This window comes from Athene noctua, chromosome 16, assembly GCF_965140245.1.
Source record: "Athene noctua chromosome 16, bAthNoc1.hap1.1, whole genome shotgun sequence".
Taxonomy (NCBI): domain Eukaryota; kingdom Metazoa; phylum Chordata; class Aves; order Strigiformes; family Strigidae; genus Athene; species Athene noctua.
The window spans coordinates 1,476,051-1,493,858 of NC_134052.1; the positions used below are offsets into that span (position 1 = coordinate 1,476,051).

At 41.5% G+C, this 17,808-nt stretch overlaps 1 protein-coding gene across 1 annotated transcript in view; it reads left to right on the forward strand.

Annotated features, from left to right (window-relative positions):
* Positions 1–1,008: 1,008 nt before the first annotated feature.
* The window catches only part of UQCC1 (ubiquinol-cytochrome c reductase complex assembly factor 1), a 50,336-nt gene continuing 33,536 nt past the window's right edge, over positions 1,009–17,808 (forward strand). The window contains exons 1-5 of the mRNA XM_074920441.1: positions 1,009–1,080; positions 4,606–4,710; positions 6,307–6,411; positions 10,804–10,911; positions 13,743–13,815. Of these exons, the coding sequence (XP_074776542.1) occupies positions 1,057–1,080; positions 4,606–4,710; positions 6,307–6,411; positions 10,804–10,911; positions 13,743–13,815 (415 nt within the window). The 5' untranslated portion in view covers positions 1,009–1,056. The remainder of the gene's footprint in view (positions 1,081–4,605; positions 4,711–6,306; positions 6,412–10,803; positions 10,912–13,742; positions 13,816–17,808) is intronic.

Genomic DNA, 17,808 nt, shown 5'->3' on the forward strand with positions numbered 1-17,808 from the left:
TGGAAAGGAAGGCCAAGCAGGTGATTCCATTGGCCCCCAGAGGCCCGACATTTAAGAACATATGAAAGATTTCTAAGGACTACTGTGGAGTTTCAGGGCCATTAAAGCAGCTGCTACTGCCCTCTTGAGAAGCTGACATCCCAGTAAATATGCTGGGAAAGAGAGTAGTAGAATATTATAGTTCCCAAAGCCCTTTAAGCCAGCACTGCTGCTGAAACAAGCAGCCTCACTCTCTTCCCCAGCTGCTCTTGCTCACATCTGCACCAGCCTCCCATGTACCAGGACTAACATTTGTGAGGTGATGCAGATGTGATCCAGCTTAAGACTAACCTGACAAAACAAGCCAGCTCTTTTCAACCCATTGGGTTGCTGCTTGGGTTCACTCCGCGGCCTTGTGAAAGCCGGTGCCAGCAGAAGCAAGGAGCAGGGAATACGCACCCGGGACAGGTGGGATTGCTCCTGGCAGCAAGGTGCCGGCTCCAGGGCCCGTGGGGACACTGGCATGAGGGGCTCTGCCATGTTCTCCTGGGCCCACCACTGTGTTGGCACCTGTGCAGGCTCACACAGACGCTGCCTGCTGCTGCCCGGGGCCGCAGGCGCGGCCAGCTCAACCCCAGCCAGAGAAAACCATCGCTGCATCCAGGCTGCTCGGAGCGAAAGCGCAGCCACGGCGCGCCTTACGGGCGGGCCTTCCAGAGCAGCGGCCGGGTGATGACGGGCAGCACCGACTTGCAGCCTTTCCGCCGGCACGGCTCGGCTCGGCACGGCTCGGCACGGCACGGCACGGCACGGCTCGGCTCGGCACGGCACGGCACGGCTCGGCACGGCACGGCTCGGCTCGGCACGGCTCGGCTCGGCTCGGCACGGCTCGGCTCGGCACGGCACGGCACGGCTCGGCACGGCTCGGCTCGGCTCGGCTCGGCACGGCACGGCTCGGCTCGGCACGGCTCGGCTCGGCTCTCCGGCCGCGCGCCCCCCCCCCCCGCATGCGCATGCGCCGGGCCGGAAGGGGCGGGGCCGGGCGGGCCGCGCCGCCGGAAGTGGCGCCGGGGATCCATGGCGGCGCTGGCGCGGGCCGCGGTGAGTGGCGGCGGCGGCCGGGGCCGCCTTCTCCGCCTCCGGGGCGGCGCGACGTGGCGACGAGTGGCGTGTGTGGCCGGGTGCGCCGCCGCTGCGGGGCCAGGGCTGTTCCGCGCGGTCCCGGCGGGCTGCCTGCCTGCCCTGTGCGCGGCTTGTCTGCGGCGCGGCCTCCCCCCAGACAGCGTGTGCGAGGAAGAGGCTGTTCGGCGGCGCTTGTGAAGCCGTGGGGGTGTCTGCGGGGGGGTGTCTGCGGGGGGGTTGCGGCACCCGGTGACTGTTCCCGCCTCCCTGTGGTCCCCTCCCCCGGCCCCTCTCCGGTGAAGGAGCCGGTTGAACTTTTCCTTCAGAGTTTGTATTTACATAAGAATTCTGTAAGGGCTTAGTGCTCCTGGTTGGGGCTTGAGAAATCATTTTTTCAGGCTGGTACTTTCCTTGTTGCTTTGGGCACAGGTTATGTGTCCTGTGGGGTGGGGATTGCCGTTTTTAGAGGTTCCCTTATCACTTTAGAGGTGTTTGATAGCAAGATTAATATAAAAATTCTAGTTTCTGTGTTAAGTGGAAGAGATTGGGTTCCTGTGAATGCGAGTGGATTACTAAACATGCAACTCCTTTCTTCTGTCTCATGCATTTGTGTGCTTTTTTTTCTTCTTTCTATTAGCTTTTCTTTGGAGCAGAGCACTTTTTACCAGATAACCTAAAAAAAGGAAGTTTGTGCCTGGGTCAGATATTCAGTCACACCACAAATACATGAATGGCCAGTGCTGCTTGGTGGAACCATATTTGTCAAGGACATGAAAGGCCTTTAGTCAGAGGGCAATAACCACTTATGAAATCAGTCCACTAAGTTCTTGGAACTGATGTCTCAGGGTGTGGTTTTTACAAGCATGGTGAACCCTGTCCTTTCAGCTCTCAAGCTGAAAGTAACTGAGCAAACCTGCCCGAGAGAAGCTGAAGTGCAGTGAGCTGGAGTTCCTGCTTCTCCCATTCCCACACCTCGCTCATGTCTTCGCACTGTTGCCTACCATTGCCTCCTCCAGCACTTTTCTTGGCTCCTATGCTGGAACAGCAGAACTGTGGCAACATAAAAAGTTAATGTGTTAAAGAGGTAATCACTAGCAAAAAGGGAGGAGGGGAGCAGGGCGAGTGATAGAGAAGCAGTAAGTCACCAGGTGGGTTCTGCTGTCTGTGGAACTGTACCCCAGAGTGTAGTTTGCAATGAAAACCTGCTGCAGAAGGGGAAGGACGTGTCTCCTAGGCTTACCTGTTTCTGGGCATCTTCTCTGCCAGCTGGCAAAGTAAGCTGATTTGACTTTTCAGTCTGGCCAGGAAAATTTATTTTTGGAGTGGAGGAGGTGTAGCTGTTTGTCTTTTTTGTGATCTGAAGTGCCTTACCTTGTAATCAGAGAAGCACATGAGCTGCAGTGGTGAGAGTACACAGATAGGAGGCAGGGGACTTCTGACAGTCAATATGCTTCAGATCAAGCTTTGCTGATCTTGGCATTTTCCAGCATCTGCTTTTGCCTTAGAATTTAATAGTTGCCTTCAAACTTTCAGTGTGTCTTCTTTGTAGTGGAAATAAGGAAAATTTTTTTTTTTCTCTTCTGACTTCAAGCCTTCTCAGGAGCTCACAGCTTATGATACTGTCCTGATTATTGTCCAAACATTTCAGCTCAACTAGTTAATACTGCCATTACGATAAAGCTGTTCTTCACCTAAGACATCTTGATGAATAGTTTGTCTGCTACCTAAGGCTTACCTAATGGTTGCCAGGAGGATTTAGAAGAACATAGTGATAGTCTTTCACCTGTATCTCGACAAGGCAGCTAGCTCCAGGAGGTGCTTGCCCTGTCTGCAGACTATTCCTGAGTAATACTGTTCAGTTTATGCTTTGTACATTTTCTTTCAGGCAAATGGAGAAGTGAAAGAAGCACTGGTAATTTGAAGGGAAGGTTAAGATATGCAAACATTGGTGCTGACTTAGGGAAGATTCCTTAGCTCATGGTGTTCCCCTTCTGTTGCTCTGCCACTTCCTGCTGTTGACTTTTTCTTTATTACTTGATTGTTTATCACATCTCGCCTTTTAAGTGTGTTTATGCTTATTTTATGTTTTATGCTTATGTTTTCATATGTCTGTCCAGTTTTGTTGCAGTAGTGCTTTTCAACAGCTATAAACTCTAGTATATTCAAGGTCTAAGACATATCACAACTTAGGCATGTTTTCCTTCTTATTACAAAGAAAAAAACTCAGAAAAATTATGTCAGATGCCTTGGCATCTTGTAATTATTTGTAAAAAATGGTGAATTTTCTTTCTCACTTAAGTGTTTGTTAAACTGTTTATTGCAGAGCATTGGATTACCTCAAGAAGTACTTTGTGTTACTCAGCTGAAATGTCTTTTTGGATAGAAATGTATCATTTTCATGATATTACTTGCTGGGTAGCGATGTTATAGAGAAAGAGCAGAAACTAAGTAGTATCACTAGAGTAGAAGTGGGGGAAGGTATAGTAGTAGTGAACACTAATCGCATTTGTCATGATAGTGCACCTTTCCCCTTGCAGTTTTTAAAAACCCAAACCAGTTCCCTTCAGCTCTGTGAGGAGTTGAGGAGGGACAGCCTGAGGAGGCTGCACATTGCACCTGAGGGACAGCAGCGACTATGCAGCTACAGGGAATCAGGAATCGGAGCTCAAGTTGGTTTTGTGTCTGTTCTTCCTAATCTTGGGGCAGATCTGCTAGTCTCATAGTTGTCCTTCCCCCAGGCACCACTAAGAAGAGTTTGACTGCCCAACCCATCAGGTATTTATACAAATTGATAAAATTTCCCCTGGAGTCTGTTTTCTCAAAGCTAAACCTCTCCTCCTGTTGGATGCTTTGATCTCTTAATGATCGTTGTGGCCAACTGAAAACTAAGCTATTTTTATTAGAAAAAAAGCATATCCATTTAAATAATATGCACATTATTTCCAGTATCAATTTGGAATGTGTATGAAGGAGGCAAATACTGGACTACCTTGAATATTGCAGAAAATGAAAAGTGCAAAGAAAACCCTATCTCTTTTCCATATTACCTGACATTTTCATTACAGAAAATATCTTCACTGAAATTTATGGGGACAATATAAGCTCTTGAAATACTAAAATTCTTAGCTGTGCCTAAGTGAGACAAAGATGCATAAAAGCTGAGGGAGTTGGGTGAGGGCTTTTTAGGGATCACTCAGTAAAATGAAGAGTGCTTCTTAAAGATTTGAATTTATTGTATAGATCTAAAAAATGTGTGGGTTTATGATGTAGACAGCCCACCATTTCCTTTGACTGATCTGTTTCTGCCATCAAACTTGGGTTGCATGCTTCTACTGGAAGGCAAGATCGTTTTTAAAGCAAAATTTATACTTCTGTCAAGTGCAAGTCGGGGCTTTAATCTGAGGATTGCTGTATAAATTAATAAAACCTGTGGAAGCAGGAGGAAAGTTAAACTGTTTCTGAGTATTAGGGTGCTTTTCTTCATTGCTAGTCTCTCTGTTCCAGAGCTGCCAGACTGGAGTAACTCAATGGATAACAGCATGCAGTCGATTATTACAGACAACTCCAGTCCAAGGCCAGTGTAGATGGATGCTCTATGGTATTTTCCAGGTAGGATATCAGAGTATGTGAAAGTGTGTAAAAAATGGGATAAACTTAAATTAGTAAGAAAAAGTAATGTTTTTAAATAAAGAGGCTTCCAAAAGTGATGTCTTCTCTGTGTATGGCTTAACTATCAAGGCAACTTAAAAGCTTTCTGCTGCTAGAAGGGTGAGCTCCCACTCTTTATTACACAGTTGTCTTCATTCCAGGTATGCAGTCTTTTCAGGGATCCAGATGATCTGTCATGAATAGATTAAATGCGGCAGTCCAAAAGTAGATGTCATGTTTTCAAAGCAACTAGTCCCAATTGCATGTAATTTCCAACACTTTATTTTATAAAATGTCTCCACTGTACAGTAACCTTGGACTTTGTTGTACTGATGGTATGTTTATCTAGCACAGCATAACATTAAGTAGCGTCATTTCAGTGGAAAGCACTGCTTTGCAGTTTTGCTTCCAGTTCTGTAATAGCATACATAGTGTCAGATTGTGTCTATACATTGTAAATTAACTAGAACATCATGTCACAGCAGTTAATAATAGAAGTGAAAAACATGTAGAAAATGGGAATAGATGCAGGCTATCTGCACAGAATTAGAGTATATCTCTTGGTGTTTCCTTCTCACGTACAATGAAATGGGAGGAGAATAAGCCTCTTCTTTGTCCTCCTATATATATTACAAATTGTGTGATAGAGCCATGACTTACAGAATTGGAAACTTACCTGTAAGCTCTTTGGCTTGGAGATCTTTTCTCAGATAATACCTTCCAGCCCTTGGAAAACTGCCCATGGTTTTGTGACACAACCATACTATTAAAGCACTAGTCCATATCAAGTAACATACAATGTTGGAAGTAGAGAAGGAAATGAGCAGTTGTGAAGTTGATTGATAAAGCTGGGACTTACTCTGAGCCACCAGTAGATTCAGTAGACTTCTGGGGCTGACTACTCTGAACAAACCAGCATAGTTACTTTGTCTGAATTATTCATAAACAAGTTACTGCTAATCTTGTTGTGCTGGGAGGCTATGCTGTTCAGTGTGCATCTTCTTACCTGGAGATCCCACTCACTCCTACTTGATAGTTTTCTTTATTGTGCAGTAGGTCTCTAGTACAAAACATGTGGTGTGAGGTTATAGTGGTTGTAGTGCTAGCTTTTACCCTGTAATTTGTTTTTCTCAAGTCCTGGCCACAAAGACAATTGAATGGACAGTTATAGATTAAAAAAAAAGCATAAACTCTGTTTCTCTGCAAGTCCAGGAAAAGGAATTGTTCTTTATTAAGAGACAAAACCCATAATTAGAAGTAGTATGTGAGAAAATGAAAGCACATAGCCTGTGGTTTTTGAGTGGAGTGTTCTGCCAGTCCATTCCATCAGCGTTTACAGTATGCTAGAAAATGTGTGGTGAGGAGCATTAAGCATGGACAACCATTTTGTTTGTAATAGTTATGATAATAAATTTGTGCTTTTTTGTGATATAAAGTTTTTCAGCATTAGACTGAACTGTAACTAGGAAGCAAACTAAGGGTAATTGGTGTAAAGTTAAGTGTTTACTAGTCAGTGGTCTCTTAAATTTTTTTCTTTTCTTTTACCATTTTTACCAGAGACGCAAGACTGGCCAGTTCCGACTATCTAAATCCTGTGGTGGATTGATTCAAGCCAATGGAGCCATTACACAGCAAAACAGATCATTTTACAATACAAATCAGGTTAGAAGAGTTCGATGTTTCTATTGTCAGAGGGTACATTGTGCTAGGGGTTATACAGATACAGGTAACAAAACACTTTCAAAACATGTAGGAGATGATTCAACTTTTATATAACAAGTTTTAGTATAGTAGGAACAATAATTTGAGAAGTGCTCTCTGTTCCTTTCCAGGAAATGAAGTGCTAGTATAGGAAGGTGCAGTTACAGTTGGGTTATCTGGGGTGAAGATTCCAATGATAAGCCTGAGGGCCTCTTTCCAATGAGGAAAGAAACTAGGTTAAGGAGAGTCGTTATTGGGGTGAAGGACAGGTGGTCCTTACCTTTTAAAAAGGGAAACACAGAAGTTGCCCATACATATTAGAAGTGACAAGATGTTTCCTGATTCTTTAGCTTGTGAGTAATGTGTAACGACAGTTTTGCTATTTGCTAAACACAGAAAATTGTCATGCAAACTACTAATAATGACTAATAATTTATTTACTGTTCATCTGTAGTATTTTGTTGATTTGTGGTCTCTACATCTCCTGTATTTATTGTCTTTTGTCTTGGAATAGTTTTCTGGTCCATGAATCATGTCCATTAGCTTAGCACTTCATCCAAGGGAGTCAGCATCTCTTAGCTAATAAATATCCTGATCTTCCTCTTGTTAACATAGAGTGAAGACAATCCAAAATGGAATGTATGCATGAGAAATAAGAGGACAGAAGGAAAAAGACAGTTAGGGATTGATGGGTAAATCTTGTATAAAAGCAACAATCCCAGTTTGCTATCTGCCTAACTGTGTATTTTGCTGGTGTAGAGTTAGAGGTAAATACTAAGAAGTATTTTAAATTGGTTTCTTTGGCATGGATAGACAAAATGAAGGAGAACAAGGGGATGTGTGGAAGGAGAGAACCCCTGGCCTCTATTTGCATCTAGTTCTTAACTAGAGGTTTTTCCTTTTTTAGTCAATTTTCCAGTGTTTTTCAGCTGGTGAGGGAAACCAAACCTTTTGCAGACAAAGAGATTGAAGCATATGAAATTGCTTGCACAATTTACCATGGCCAGAGCTGAGAGTAGAATCCAGAGAGCTAATCCAGCCTCTCAAACATGGTGCATGCCCCTAGTCCCTGTGCCTGCCTGAGCCACCCCTCTTGTACCTGAACAAGCATCATTTGCAGAGCAGATCTGGGAGAGCGACAGATGACAAGATGGTAGATGTAACAAGCCAGCAGTGCCATGAAGATGTTCAAGGCAGGGGTCAGAGACTTGATTTTGATGTATTGGAAAGGGCTAGGAGAGGGCTTCAAAGGTTGAAAGATGGATTGGGAAACTTCCTAGTTAAAAAGCCGTAGTATAAGAAGCCTGGCAGGATTTATGACCAGAGAGGAAACAGTTTACAACAGTAGGTGAGGTTTGAGGTAAGTTTTTGGACTGCAACCTCATTATTTTGAATAGAGGAGTACTTATTAATCATTGAAATGTGAACTTGACTATGCAGTCCTGATGGGGAAGTGGTTTAGTGTTAATAGTGAACTCCAATTGTTTAATTTTTATATTTGATGTCAAAATTAAGAGGATTGTTTGCTTTGAGCACTGGATTTCAGGTATTGAGACAGAAAGTCAGCCTGAAGTGGGCTTATGTCCCTTTCAGTGTATTGATGAGCTTGTTTTGAGTGAGTTAAAAAATGTATTTTTGAAGTTTCCTCCATATGTATCGGATCCTTTAGATCTGATTTTATATATGCTTATAGGACTGTTTAATTGCCTTTGGCTGTGCTCCTAGCATTGGCCAGATGAACTCTATCCATAGGCTGAACCAAACACTCACTCCATCTCTTGAGCTAGTCCAGGCAGACTTGCATAAGAATGAAGCAGGAATCATAGCATTTCTTAGAAAAAGACTATTTTTCAGTCAGTCATTTTTTTGATGATGAGCTAACAACAGCTGAATCGAGATAATTTTGGTTTTTAACTTAACTTCCTCTGCATAATGAAAAATCCGTACTGAGGTAGACTTCATAATGCGTTTGTGGATAAGAGGCATGTAGTAAAATTGATCTGCCTAGATTCTCTAGGGGTTTACTATGATTTTAATTCCTGTGGAGGAGATGAAAGTTGATTTTTATGAATTTGGTACAGCAGTGGTTACTGGGATGCAAGTTCTGCATTGAGCATGCCCTGTCATTTCCTGGCTGGAGGGGACTTACGGAGTTATCTTATGAGGTGAGGTTAGCTGTCATTTTTCGTGTTGAGGAGAAGAGTGTTGCATGGGATAATCCTGAAGAGAAAGTACTTAAAATTGATTTAAATATTCATGTACATGTTGCTAGACTTACTGGGTCCATCACATGTGGCAGAGGGTGAGAAGATGCCTTTGCAGACACTTTTGTCCTGGATGATAATAGGGGACTTGGTGAACAGGTTTAATGGCCAACATATAAAACAAGGATCTGAGTATTAAAGGAGGTCCTGGACAGTGTTACGCTGTCTTACTAGTGACAGTTAGATATTAGAATGGTACTGAGCATGTTTCTTCCTATTTACCTGAACACTAGACGTGATGGGTTTTTCAAGACATCAGTAGCCATCTATGGGTAGTACACAAGTGCAAAGGATTTTATCTCAAATGCTAAAGCTTGTGTGTGTATATATATAGGGATTGATTATGTCTCAAAGCTACAGTTTTTGGCACCTTTACAGTTAGTTTTTAATTAAGTATAGCAACTTATGCAGAATATATATCTGTATTTTAATATATATTTATCGTTCATGCCATTTCAAAATTTACTATACTAGTGCTAGGAAAGCTGTAGAGAATATAGCCAGAATGATCAGAAATGTGAAAAGCTCTCAGTATGAGAAGAGGATATTTTAAGACGCTTCTAAACTAAGGAGAGATAACTAATGGGTATATGTATGATATTGCCCTCTAAAAGTCATACAAGATGCCGAAAAAGGAAATAGGAAATGGTTATTTGTGGCTTTTTATAGGAGATTTGGGAGCATCCAGTGAAATGGCAAGGTTGGAGTTAAAACAGGCACAAGGGAATTTTTTTTACATAATTAAACTGTGAAACCCATGTACCACAACTGTGGGTTCTGGAGGTTTAAACGCTGGGGTGCTGAAGGTGCATGCAGTTGTAGCTGCCAAAAATGAATGTGTGGATGCATTTTCTAGTGCAGGAATCACTGTCAAAAGCTGGGCAGGTACCCCCCAGGAAACTATGGGGGGTGTACTGTATTTCTTTGCTTTTGTGTCTCATCCAAGTATCTGCTACTGGTCCTTCCTGGAGATGGTGTGCTGGTTGAAGTGTTTGTTCTGGCCTTGTATGGCAGTCCTTATGTTGCTAAATTGATTCCCTACTAAGAAAATTCTTTTCTTAGTGTGTTCATGTCTTAGGAGGAAGTCTTTAAGGTAAAATTCCAGCAACTTAAAGCAATTTAGTATTTCTTTCGTCAGGGAACTTGGTCTCGAATTATAATGGTTCTCAGCTGTATTCCTCAAGTATGTGTAGGAGATTCATGTGCATTAGATTTTGGTTAGATGGGTTAAAAGTAGAGTAATTTGTTGATAACAAAATGTTTATATTGCATACTTAATTCGTTAGAAATTGTTGGAAGTGTGGGAAAAGCAAAACAGAGAAAAAACTGCGAAACACATATTTCCTATTTGCTGGAGTATAAATGGTAATTGCTGATGGCTGATTGCTGCTGCCAAGAATGCTTAGAGGCAGAATACCATAAAGATTTAAGGTGTGTAGTTAATCCGGAAGGGAACGTTTATCTTCATGTTTGCAGGCACTGCAAATCATTGGGGACTAAATACTTCCCTGATCTAGATTTTGTGCAAGTACCATTTAGATTAACTGTAAGGGAAGTAACAGTCTGGGTGAGCTTTTTAGTAGGAATGGTGAGTTCATGTAGCTTCATTAGTTTGAAGATGGAGTTGATTGGTTTATATAATATACAATTAGAATATGATATGCCTCTGAGAGTGAGAATGTGAAAAGTTAGCTTTATTTACTCTTTTACTGTGATTTGTTTGCTTGTTTTATCTGCAAAAGATTTAAGACCAACTAAAGACATATATCTAGAAAAAATATGGGAATCCAGAATGGGAGCCATATTTTGGAAAGCAGGTTTCTGTACAAACTATAATATTTGGGTTGGAGCTTCCAGTGGGATGCTTTTATCTAAATGGTTATGCAGTGTTTGCATTCATAAACAGAAGAATATCACATAGGAAAAACAGTGTAATATTTTGCAGAGAAGACCTAAATATGTATTTGATTTGTTGAGCAAAGAAAATAAACAGGAAATGTAAAATTTTCTGTTAAACTTATAGCTTTTCTGAGATGATTTGTCTTATTCAATTGCTAAGACTTAAATATGTGATATTTAAATTTTGCAGCATCTTTCTGGAAAAGATTCCGTGCAGTCATCTGAAGAGAAAGTGGGTGCTTTCACAAGGATTATAGAAGCAATGGGTTTCACAGGACCGCTGAAGTATAGCAGATGGGTAAAGCATTTATTTAATAATTCTTTCAGTCGTTTGATACTTTCTGAGTTATAAAAAGCAAACAAAAAAACCCCCACTTTTTTCTTATGATAGGAGCAGTACTTAATGGAAAAGTTCTAATTATTAAATGTAAATTCCTGTTTTGTTATATGAGGATTAATAACCCATAGCTTGAACTTTCCTTGATCTATGTATTGCCATCATTGCCATAAGTCTGTAGAGTCTTAAGCCTTTCTTAATTTCTTCAGATATTTTATTTTACACTTCATTTGTGCATCAAAGACCACAATAACAGCCTTATTATCTAAGTCAAACACCCACATAGACCATCTTCTTGTCTCTAATAATTGCAGTTATCTAGAAAGAATTACAGGAAAAGCATATGGTATTTGTCTCGTGTGCTCCTCCAGCTGTTTCAGGACTTCCTGCATTTTTCTGTAATATCTGTAATATCTGTTGTTGGATTTTTCTATTATGAATTTGTCCAGTTGCACTTTGAACTCTTGTAAGTTCATAGCATCCATACTATTCAGTATCAGGGAGTTCCATAGCTTGAATACCCACTGGGGGAAGAAGTGCAGTTGTTTTCAGTTGGTGCCTTTTAATTTTGTGCTTAAAATAATGGTGATTATTCTTTCCTTGAAGTGTATGTTGAACACTTTCCCTTCCACTGATGATTTTATAGACTCATATTCTATAATATCTTAGTCTTTTTCTGGATTGAGGAGACTTAGTCTGACTTGTTTCTGTTATTGAGGCTCTTTCATGTTTTGATTTTTGTTGCCCTTCTCTGAACCTCTTTCAGTGTTCTGTATTTCTGTGACAGGGGGGTCTCCCAAACAGAGGTAGTGAGGTACGTTACAATTGCTGTTGGAGTTGCTCTTCGTTAGTAGGTAACTGGGTCAGAGTCACAAATAGGTCCTTCTTTTTTGTGTTTTTTAAATATTCCTTTCATGAAGTGGTTGATTGACTAAATGAGAGCGGTTCTGTAAGAGACACTTTCAGTTCCTTATGCAGAAGGAAAAAGGGGTGAAATTCATAATTTTTTTTTCTCTGAACTAGGACACAGTATAAAGGAGTGAGAGGAAAAGGCATCTTAAAGGAAGGGCTGAGCCCAAGTGTGCAGGAATTAAAAACCTAGAAGGTGCTTTGAATATCTGCAAGGCAGAGTGGACCTCTTCCAAGACAGATTTGAAACTGCTACTGATTGCATCTCACTCCTCAGAAATAAAATACAAAGAAAAGAACTTGACACTGAAGGGGGTTAGGTATTTTGGTTAGAATCAGTTGCTTTTAATCAGGTGATGCTAAACCTCATGCAAGAGTAGTTTCTCTCCCATGTGCTTGTGTACATATTGTTGTAATAAAAGATTCTTGTTAGCTCTAAGTGTTGATTCAGAGTTCTCCTTAATTGGTGCTCTTTACTGCCTGCTTTTGGCTAGGGAACCTGGGTTTGGAGAGAGCTATTTTGTGGTTAGGGCCCAAGAGACCTGAGTTCATTTTTGGCCTTGCCAGTGCTCTCTGTGAGATCTTAGGGAAGTTTCTTAATATTTCTTCTTTTTTCCATATTCCTCTCCCTTCCCCCACACCTCTTCTACACCCTAAAACTTCCATGATTAAATTTCACCAATTTCTCCTGTGTTACCTGCCTTATTTAAGGGCTGGATTGCAGGGACTGTTCTTTACAATATGTTTTTAATGTCTAGTAATGCCTGGTATGGGGCAGTGGCTTTCACTGGGGAGATCTCTACTCCCAGGCCAGGCAGCGTTTCCTTTAAAAAAGAAACCTTCAGAACTCCAGTAAGTAGTATGAATTATTTTACTGCAAGAAGTTTAGATGTATACTTGATTTTTGACAGAAGCCTGAGGTTATTGAATAAGAAAAATAATGGTGCCTGTGTTTCCACAGGAGATCAGTTACAACTTCATTATTTTTCTTTTGGTTGGAGGAGACACAAATAATTACTTTGATAATTTCAAGTGCCATTTGACAGGCATAGTGCGTATCTCTGTAGTATAGGGAGCACTGAGATGATCCTTTGTATATGTCACTAAAAAGAAAAAGAAAAAACCCACAATCCAAACCCAGTCCTGCTTCCTGGTTTAGGTGGGCTCTGGAGTTATAAAATGTGTTGTCTCCCCTTGATGTTAGTAATCGGGAATGGCTGGCAGCTCTTCTCATTAAGGTCTTTGCTGTCAGTTATCCTGCTTTTTGAAGCTTCAGCACATGTATTTTTTGTTACAATGATGCACTGGAGGTGTTTCTAGTACAGTGGCAAGCCAAGAACAAAATTAGAAGTGCCAAAGCACCTAAATATGCCTCATGTCATTCATCATTTGGGGTTCCTTTCTCACTTGTGAAACTTAGTTGGTCAATTTTCATTTTTGTAGGAAAAAAGATATTTTTAGGACATGTCTGGTATGTCAATTCTTTAATATTTAAAACTTAGATAATACTAAACACTGTGAGTGGTATACATCAATTAAAGTTATTGGAGGAAATCAGGAATTGTGAATTGGCATCTTTGGAGTCTCTGGAAGGAAAGCCATTTCATTTGTTTTTCTGTAGTGATGGTATTATATTAAACTAAGATTTGGAAGGGTGTTCAAGAAGCCATTTAATAATTTTTTTACCCTCAGGGCAAGATTGATTATACTCGTGTCATTCCTGGGATATACAATAGTTTAATGTGCTCCTGAAAATTCCAAGTGACTGTGATTCTCAGTAGTAGTCTTTTCAGAAAAGGATAGTGTATGTATTTTACAAAACCAGTAGTGTTCACTAGCTCTTATGATGAATATTTTAAGTATTGTCTTTTCTTTTTCTTTAGAAAATTAAGGTAGCAGCTTTGCGCATGTACACGTGCTGTGTGGAGAAAACTGACTATGAGGAATTTTTTAACAGTAAGTACTTGATGGTGTTTGGACTACTGCCTTGGTAAGAGAACTTCTGATGAAAGTTTGTTAGATATATTTATACCAAGAAATATGACAGCAAAAAGACTTTTCAGACCCTAAAAGCATGTGGTTAACTAGAAGCTGACTGTACTACAGTGTTCCCTTATGCTCTGAAGTGGCAAGGGTTCAAGTGCAGACTCTGGAGTCTGGGATTGTTACGTTTTGCCCACTGCAATGGAGAACAAGAGCAAGGGTAGGATAGGTAAAACCCAGAACATCCTGGACTTTGAAGGGTATTGCCTTTTCCTATTACCAGGGGTGGTGTAATGTAAGGATCCAGATATCTCTTCCCTTTTTACTGTGGTCAGATGATGTCTGTCCTACTCTGTCCCATGACCAGTTGTGAGAAAGTCCAGTATAACTGGGATGCAGATGTGAGAACTGTCCCCATCCACTGATGCACAACTTTTTTTTCAATACAGGGTCAGCTTGATCACAGAGTCCTGCTTATCTCTCTTCCTCATGTCTGGGGAAGTTTTGGTTAGAATTTAGAGACTTTCTACATTTTACTGACCATGAGTGCATTAAACCAGGACACATCTCTTGACTGAGTAGAAAGCACGACTAGAACAGACACACAAATCCTCCTTTAAGTATATAGGAATGATATTGGCTTGAATTGGGATGGCTTTTCCATGTTGCACACAGTTTTTTAGCTATTAGCTAAAAAATCTGTTGCTGCTTTTTAAAATATCTAATCTGGCTGGTGAATGGGGAAGATGTGTTCTTGAGACTTACATAAGCTTCAGTAATATTTTATTCTTATGTGGATTATTTCTTATGTCAGTGTGATTTAGCTGGTAGTAAACTCATTGCCTGGATCTGGCCTGTCACCTGAATTCCTGAGCTACCAAATGCTTTCTTAGGGCTTTACAGTGCACCAGCACAGGCTGGGGCCGCTGCCTCTGGAGAGATGAGCTGAAGGGACATCTTCATGTGTTCATCTAGTGCAGAGCTTATTGAGGGTGGTTTGGTACATCATGTTGCTGCTGCAAGATTTTCCAGTGGTTTTCAGGAGGTTTTCCAAAACTGTGATGTGGTTTCAGCAGTTTCAGGAGTGAGAGAACTCTGTGAGCAGTAGGATTCATCATTAGTGATCAAAAAATTAGAACCTCATTTTTCCTGTGCACACACCTCTCCCCAGCTGTGTGCCCTCTCAGGCTTTCTCATATAAGTTCTCTTCTGTTTGTCAGAATAGAGGCCTCTCAAATAGAGGTTCTTCTGTTTTTAACTGGTGTTTCACTGTCTCTGCTTAACAGGTTGTGTATAAATGTTGATATATAAATGTTGCCCTAGATTAAATTGTAAAGGAATTTCAAAACACGTCTGTGAGGAAGATACTGGCACAGATTTTCAGGTTCAATACTGAGTAAAATTGCTGCAGTTGTATTCTTATATTGTCTTACTGTTTTAAAGAAAAAATTCCCAGAGCTCCTCCTCACTTCAAACATATTGCAGACAGCAGGCAGCCTCTCCTTGAAGTTTCACCATTTGCTCCAGAATGTGCTCATTGCTCCTTTTGTCTTTTTACTCTGTAGTACAAGTTGTAGCCAGACCAACTCTGAATTTACACGCAGGGAAACTTATGTTTGCATTGACCTGAGACTGTTGTTAGGTAAGGATCAAGATAGTTTTGCTGAGATTAACAGAGTGTGTGATGCACCTGTTGCTGTTGTAAGAACACCTGTGGGGTTGGGGTCTATGGCTGGGGTTCCAAAGAAGTAATTGTTTTCATATAAAAACAGATATAAGAAGTTTCTGTTACTTCTGTCTACTTACAGTTTCAGTTGTTTGTGGGATTAGCTCTAAAATTTGACAGACATGTGATCCATGCTTAAAAAGTAGTTCCCCTAAAACTACTTTTAGGGGGGAGACTGGGGGAGACAGACTGTGTGTGGGATGGGCAGGAACTGTTTAAATTGATTTTGCCAATGGAGAAGATTTAGGCTGTGGTTCCATGGGCAGCTGAGTTGAAATAATGGCCAAAGGGAAAAGGCTCACTTCTTCATCTTCCTCCGCCTGTGTTGTGGACACAACAATTATCATGTCCTCTGCTGAACTGTTTAGGTCACTGAAAGAAAATGCTTGGGTTTTTTTATTGACTTACTGTTTTGCTGTGTTAGGGAATTAAAGTGGCACATGAACAGTCTGATGGACAACAGCTGTGGCATAAAGTAGGTGGTAAGGAGTACGGAGAGAGGGGAACGTGGCATGAAGCGAGGTATCCAACTTTCAGTTCAGTTCACCATGTCTTCATCAAACTACATCGGTCAGCTGTTTTCTTCTGTTTTGAATTATTCCTTTTTCAAATAAAGATGGGCATTGTTTAATTCAGGACTGCAGCACGCTCCCAGAAGAGCAGCCTTCGGGTCTAGTAGGAACAGGAATCAACTAACTCTTAACTCTTTCCCTTGCTGATGCAGCAAGCAGAGGTGTGCCTGAGACTGTGCTGATGTGAGTGCCGCCACCACATGATGAACTGCACTGCTTAGGAACCCTAAGAGTAGTAATGGTGCTGCACAGGACCTGGCCCAGGTCTGCCTGAGCCAGAGCTGACTTGTATGCATTGTATGTGTCCATAGTGACTGTAGACCTAGTGCTGTATTTATGCTTTGCTGCCCCCAGCACTTCTGGCTCTAGTTGCATGGTGTTGCGATATCCAAGTGAACTGCATAGAGTCAGCTCTGGTCTCTGGAGAGCTTATTAGCTTTTTCTCTGCCATTTGTGAGAGTTGTTATCCTACTGAGCTGGCCTTGGGAACTGTACATCCATGCATGTGTAAAGCCACTTGTGGGCTCGTTAACCCTGTGTGATCAGAACTAGTTCTTCATGGAGCCTTCCTCAGTGTTTCTGGACATGCTTTTGTGATGTGGTTATGTTGTGGCATGAATAACAACTGCACTGTGACCTGATGGAACTTGGATTGGGATGTGGGTTTTGTCAGGTAGTTCTCTGACAGAGGACATTAATTTGACATCCTAAAAATATGGGAAAATATTCTTAAAGGTGCCCTTTGTTAAAAATCCTACAGAAACTGTTGAAACTTGCACTTTGGAAACTAGCATAGTAAAGACTGGGTAGTAAGGTGTTGAGGACTAGGACAATGATAGTGTTTCATGCCCTAAGGCTATTTTTCTACCGCAGTACATTTCTGCTGATATCTAGCAAAATTTCTGAGACTTTCTGTTTATGCAGTATGAGCCCTGTGAACTACTATCTTTCTCTGTATTAATGCCTTAGAACAGCAGTTCCCAAAATATGGAGCATAGAAATGCAAGTCATGAGGCCACTGTAGGATAGGTGTTTTAGTTGACACTCTCTAGTATTATACTGCAGTTCATTTTATTATACCTGCCATTCTGTTGTCTCTTTGTTTTCTGATCATTCGTAGACAAAACTATGGGAACTCTGCTTTAGAGCCTACATCCCAGATGTCTGCTGTGCTGCTTACATGGAAGGTGGAGATGTTTTAGGACTCCAGTTGTTTCTTGTTTAAAGGAGAACAGAGAAGTAGTAGAGGGAACAGCAAAGATTACTGGTGCTAGGCTTTCTGTGCACAAAGCTTCCAGAGCTTGGGTAGTTCTAACAAAATGAAGGAGGTAGCTACCTGTGAGGAACATGTTTCATGCCTAACCTTATACTTGAAAGGTCAGAAGAGCTTTTAGGGTCAGGTGGGTGATACTGAGAGCTGAGCTGAAATTTGTCTGATGAACATGGGGTGTAGGGTTACCTTGAATTCATCTTGAACTGTTAATACTTTTAATTGTTCCAGTGTCGCGCAACTGCAGTAGTAAAGAGCTGGCCCTGTCAAAACAGCCTTTCAGATGGCTCCTCATTGGGCTTCCAAGCAGCTTGAAAGGGCTGGCATTTACCTGCAGGATTCTGGATTCTTCTGTCTCCCTTAGCCCATCAAGTGGCTTGTTGGCAGCTATCTGTCAT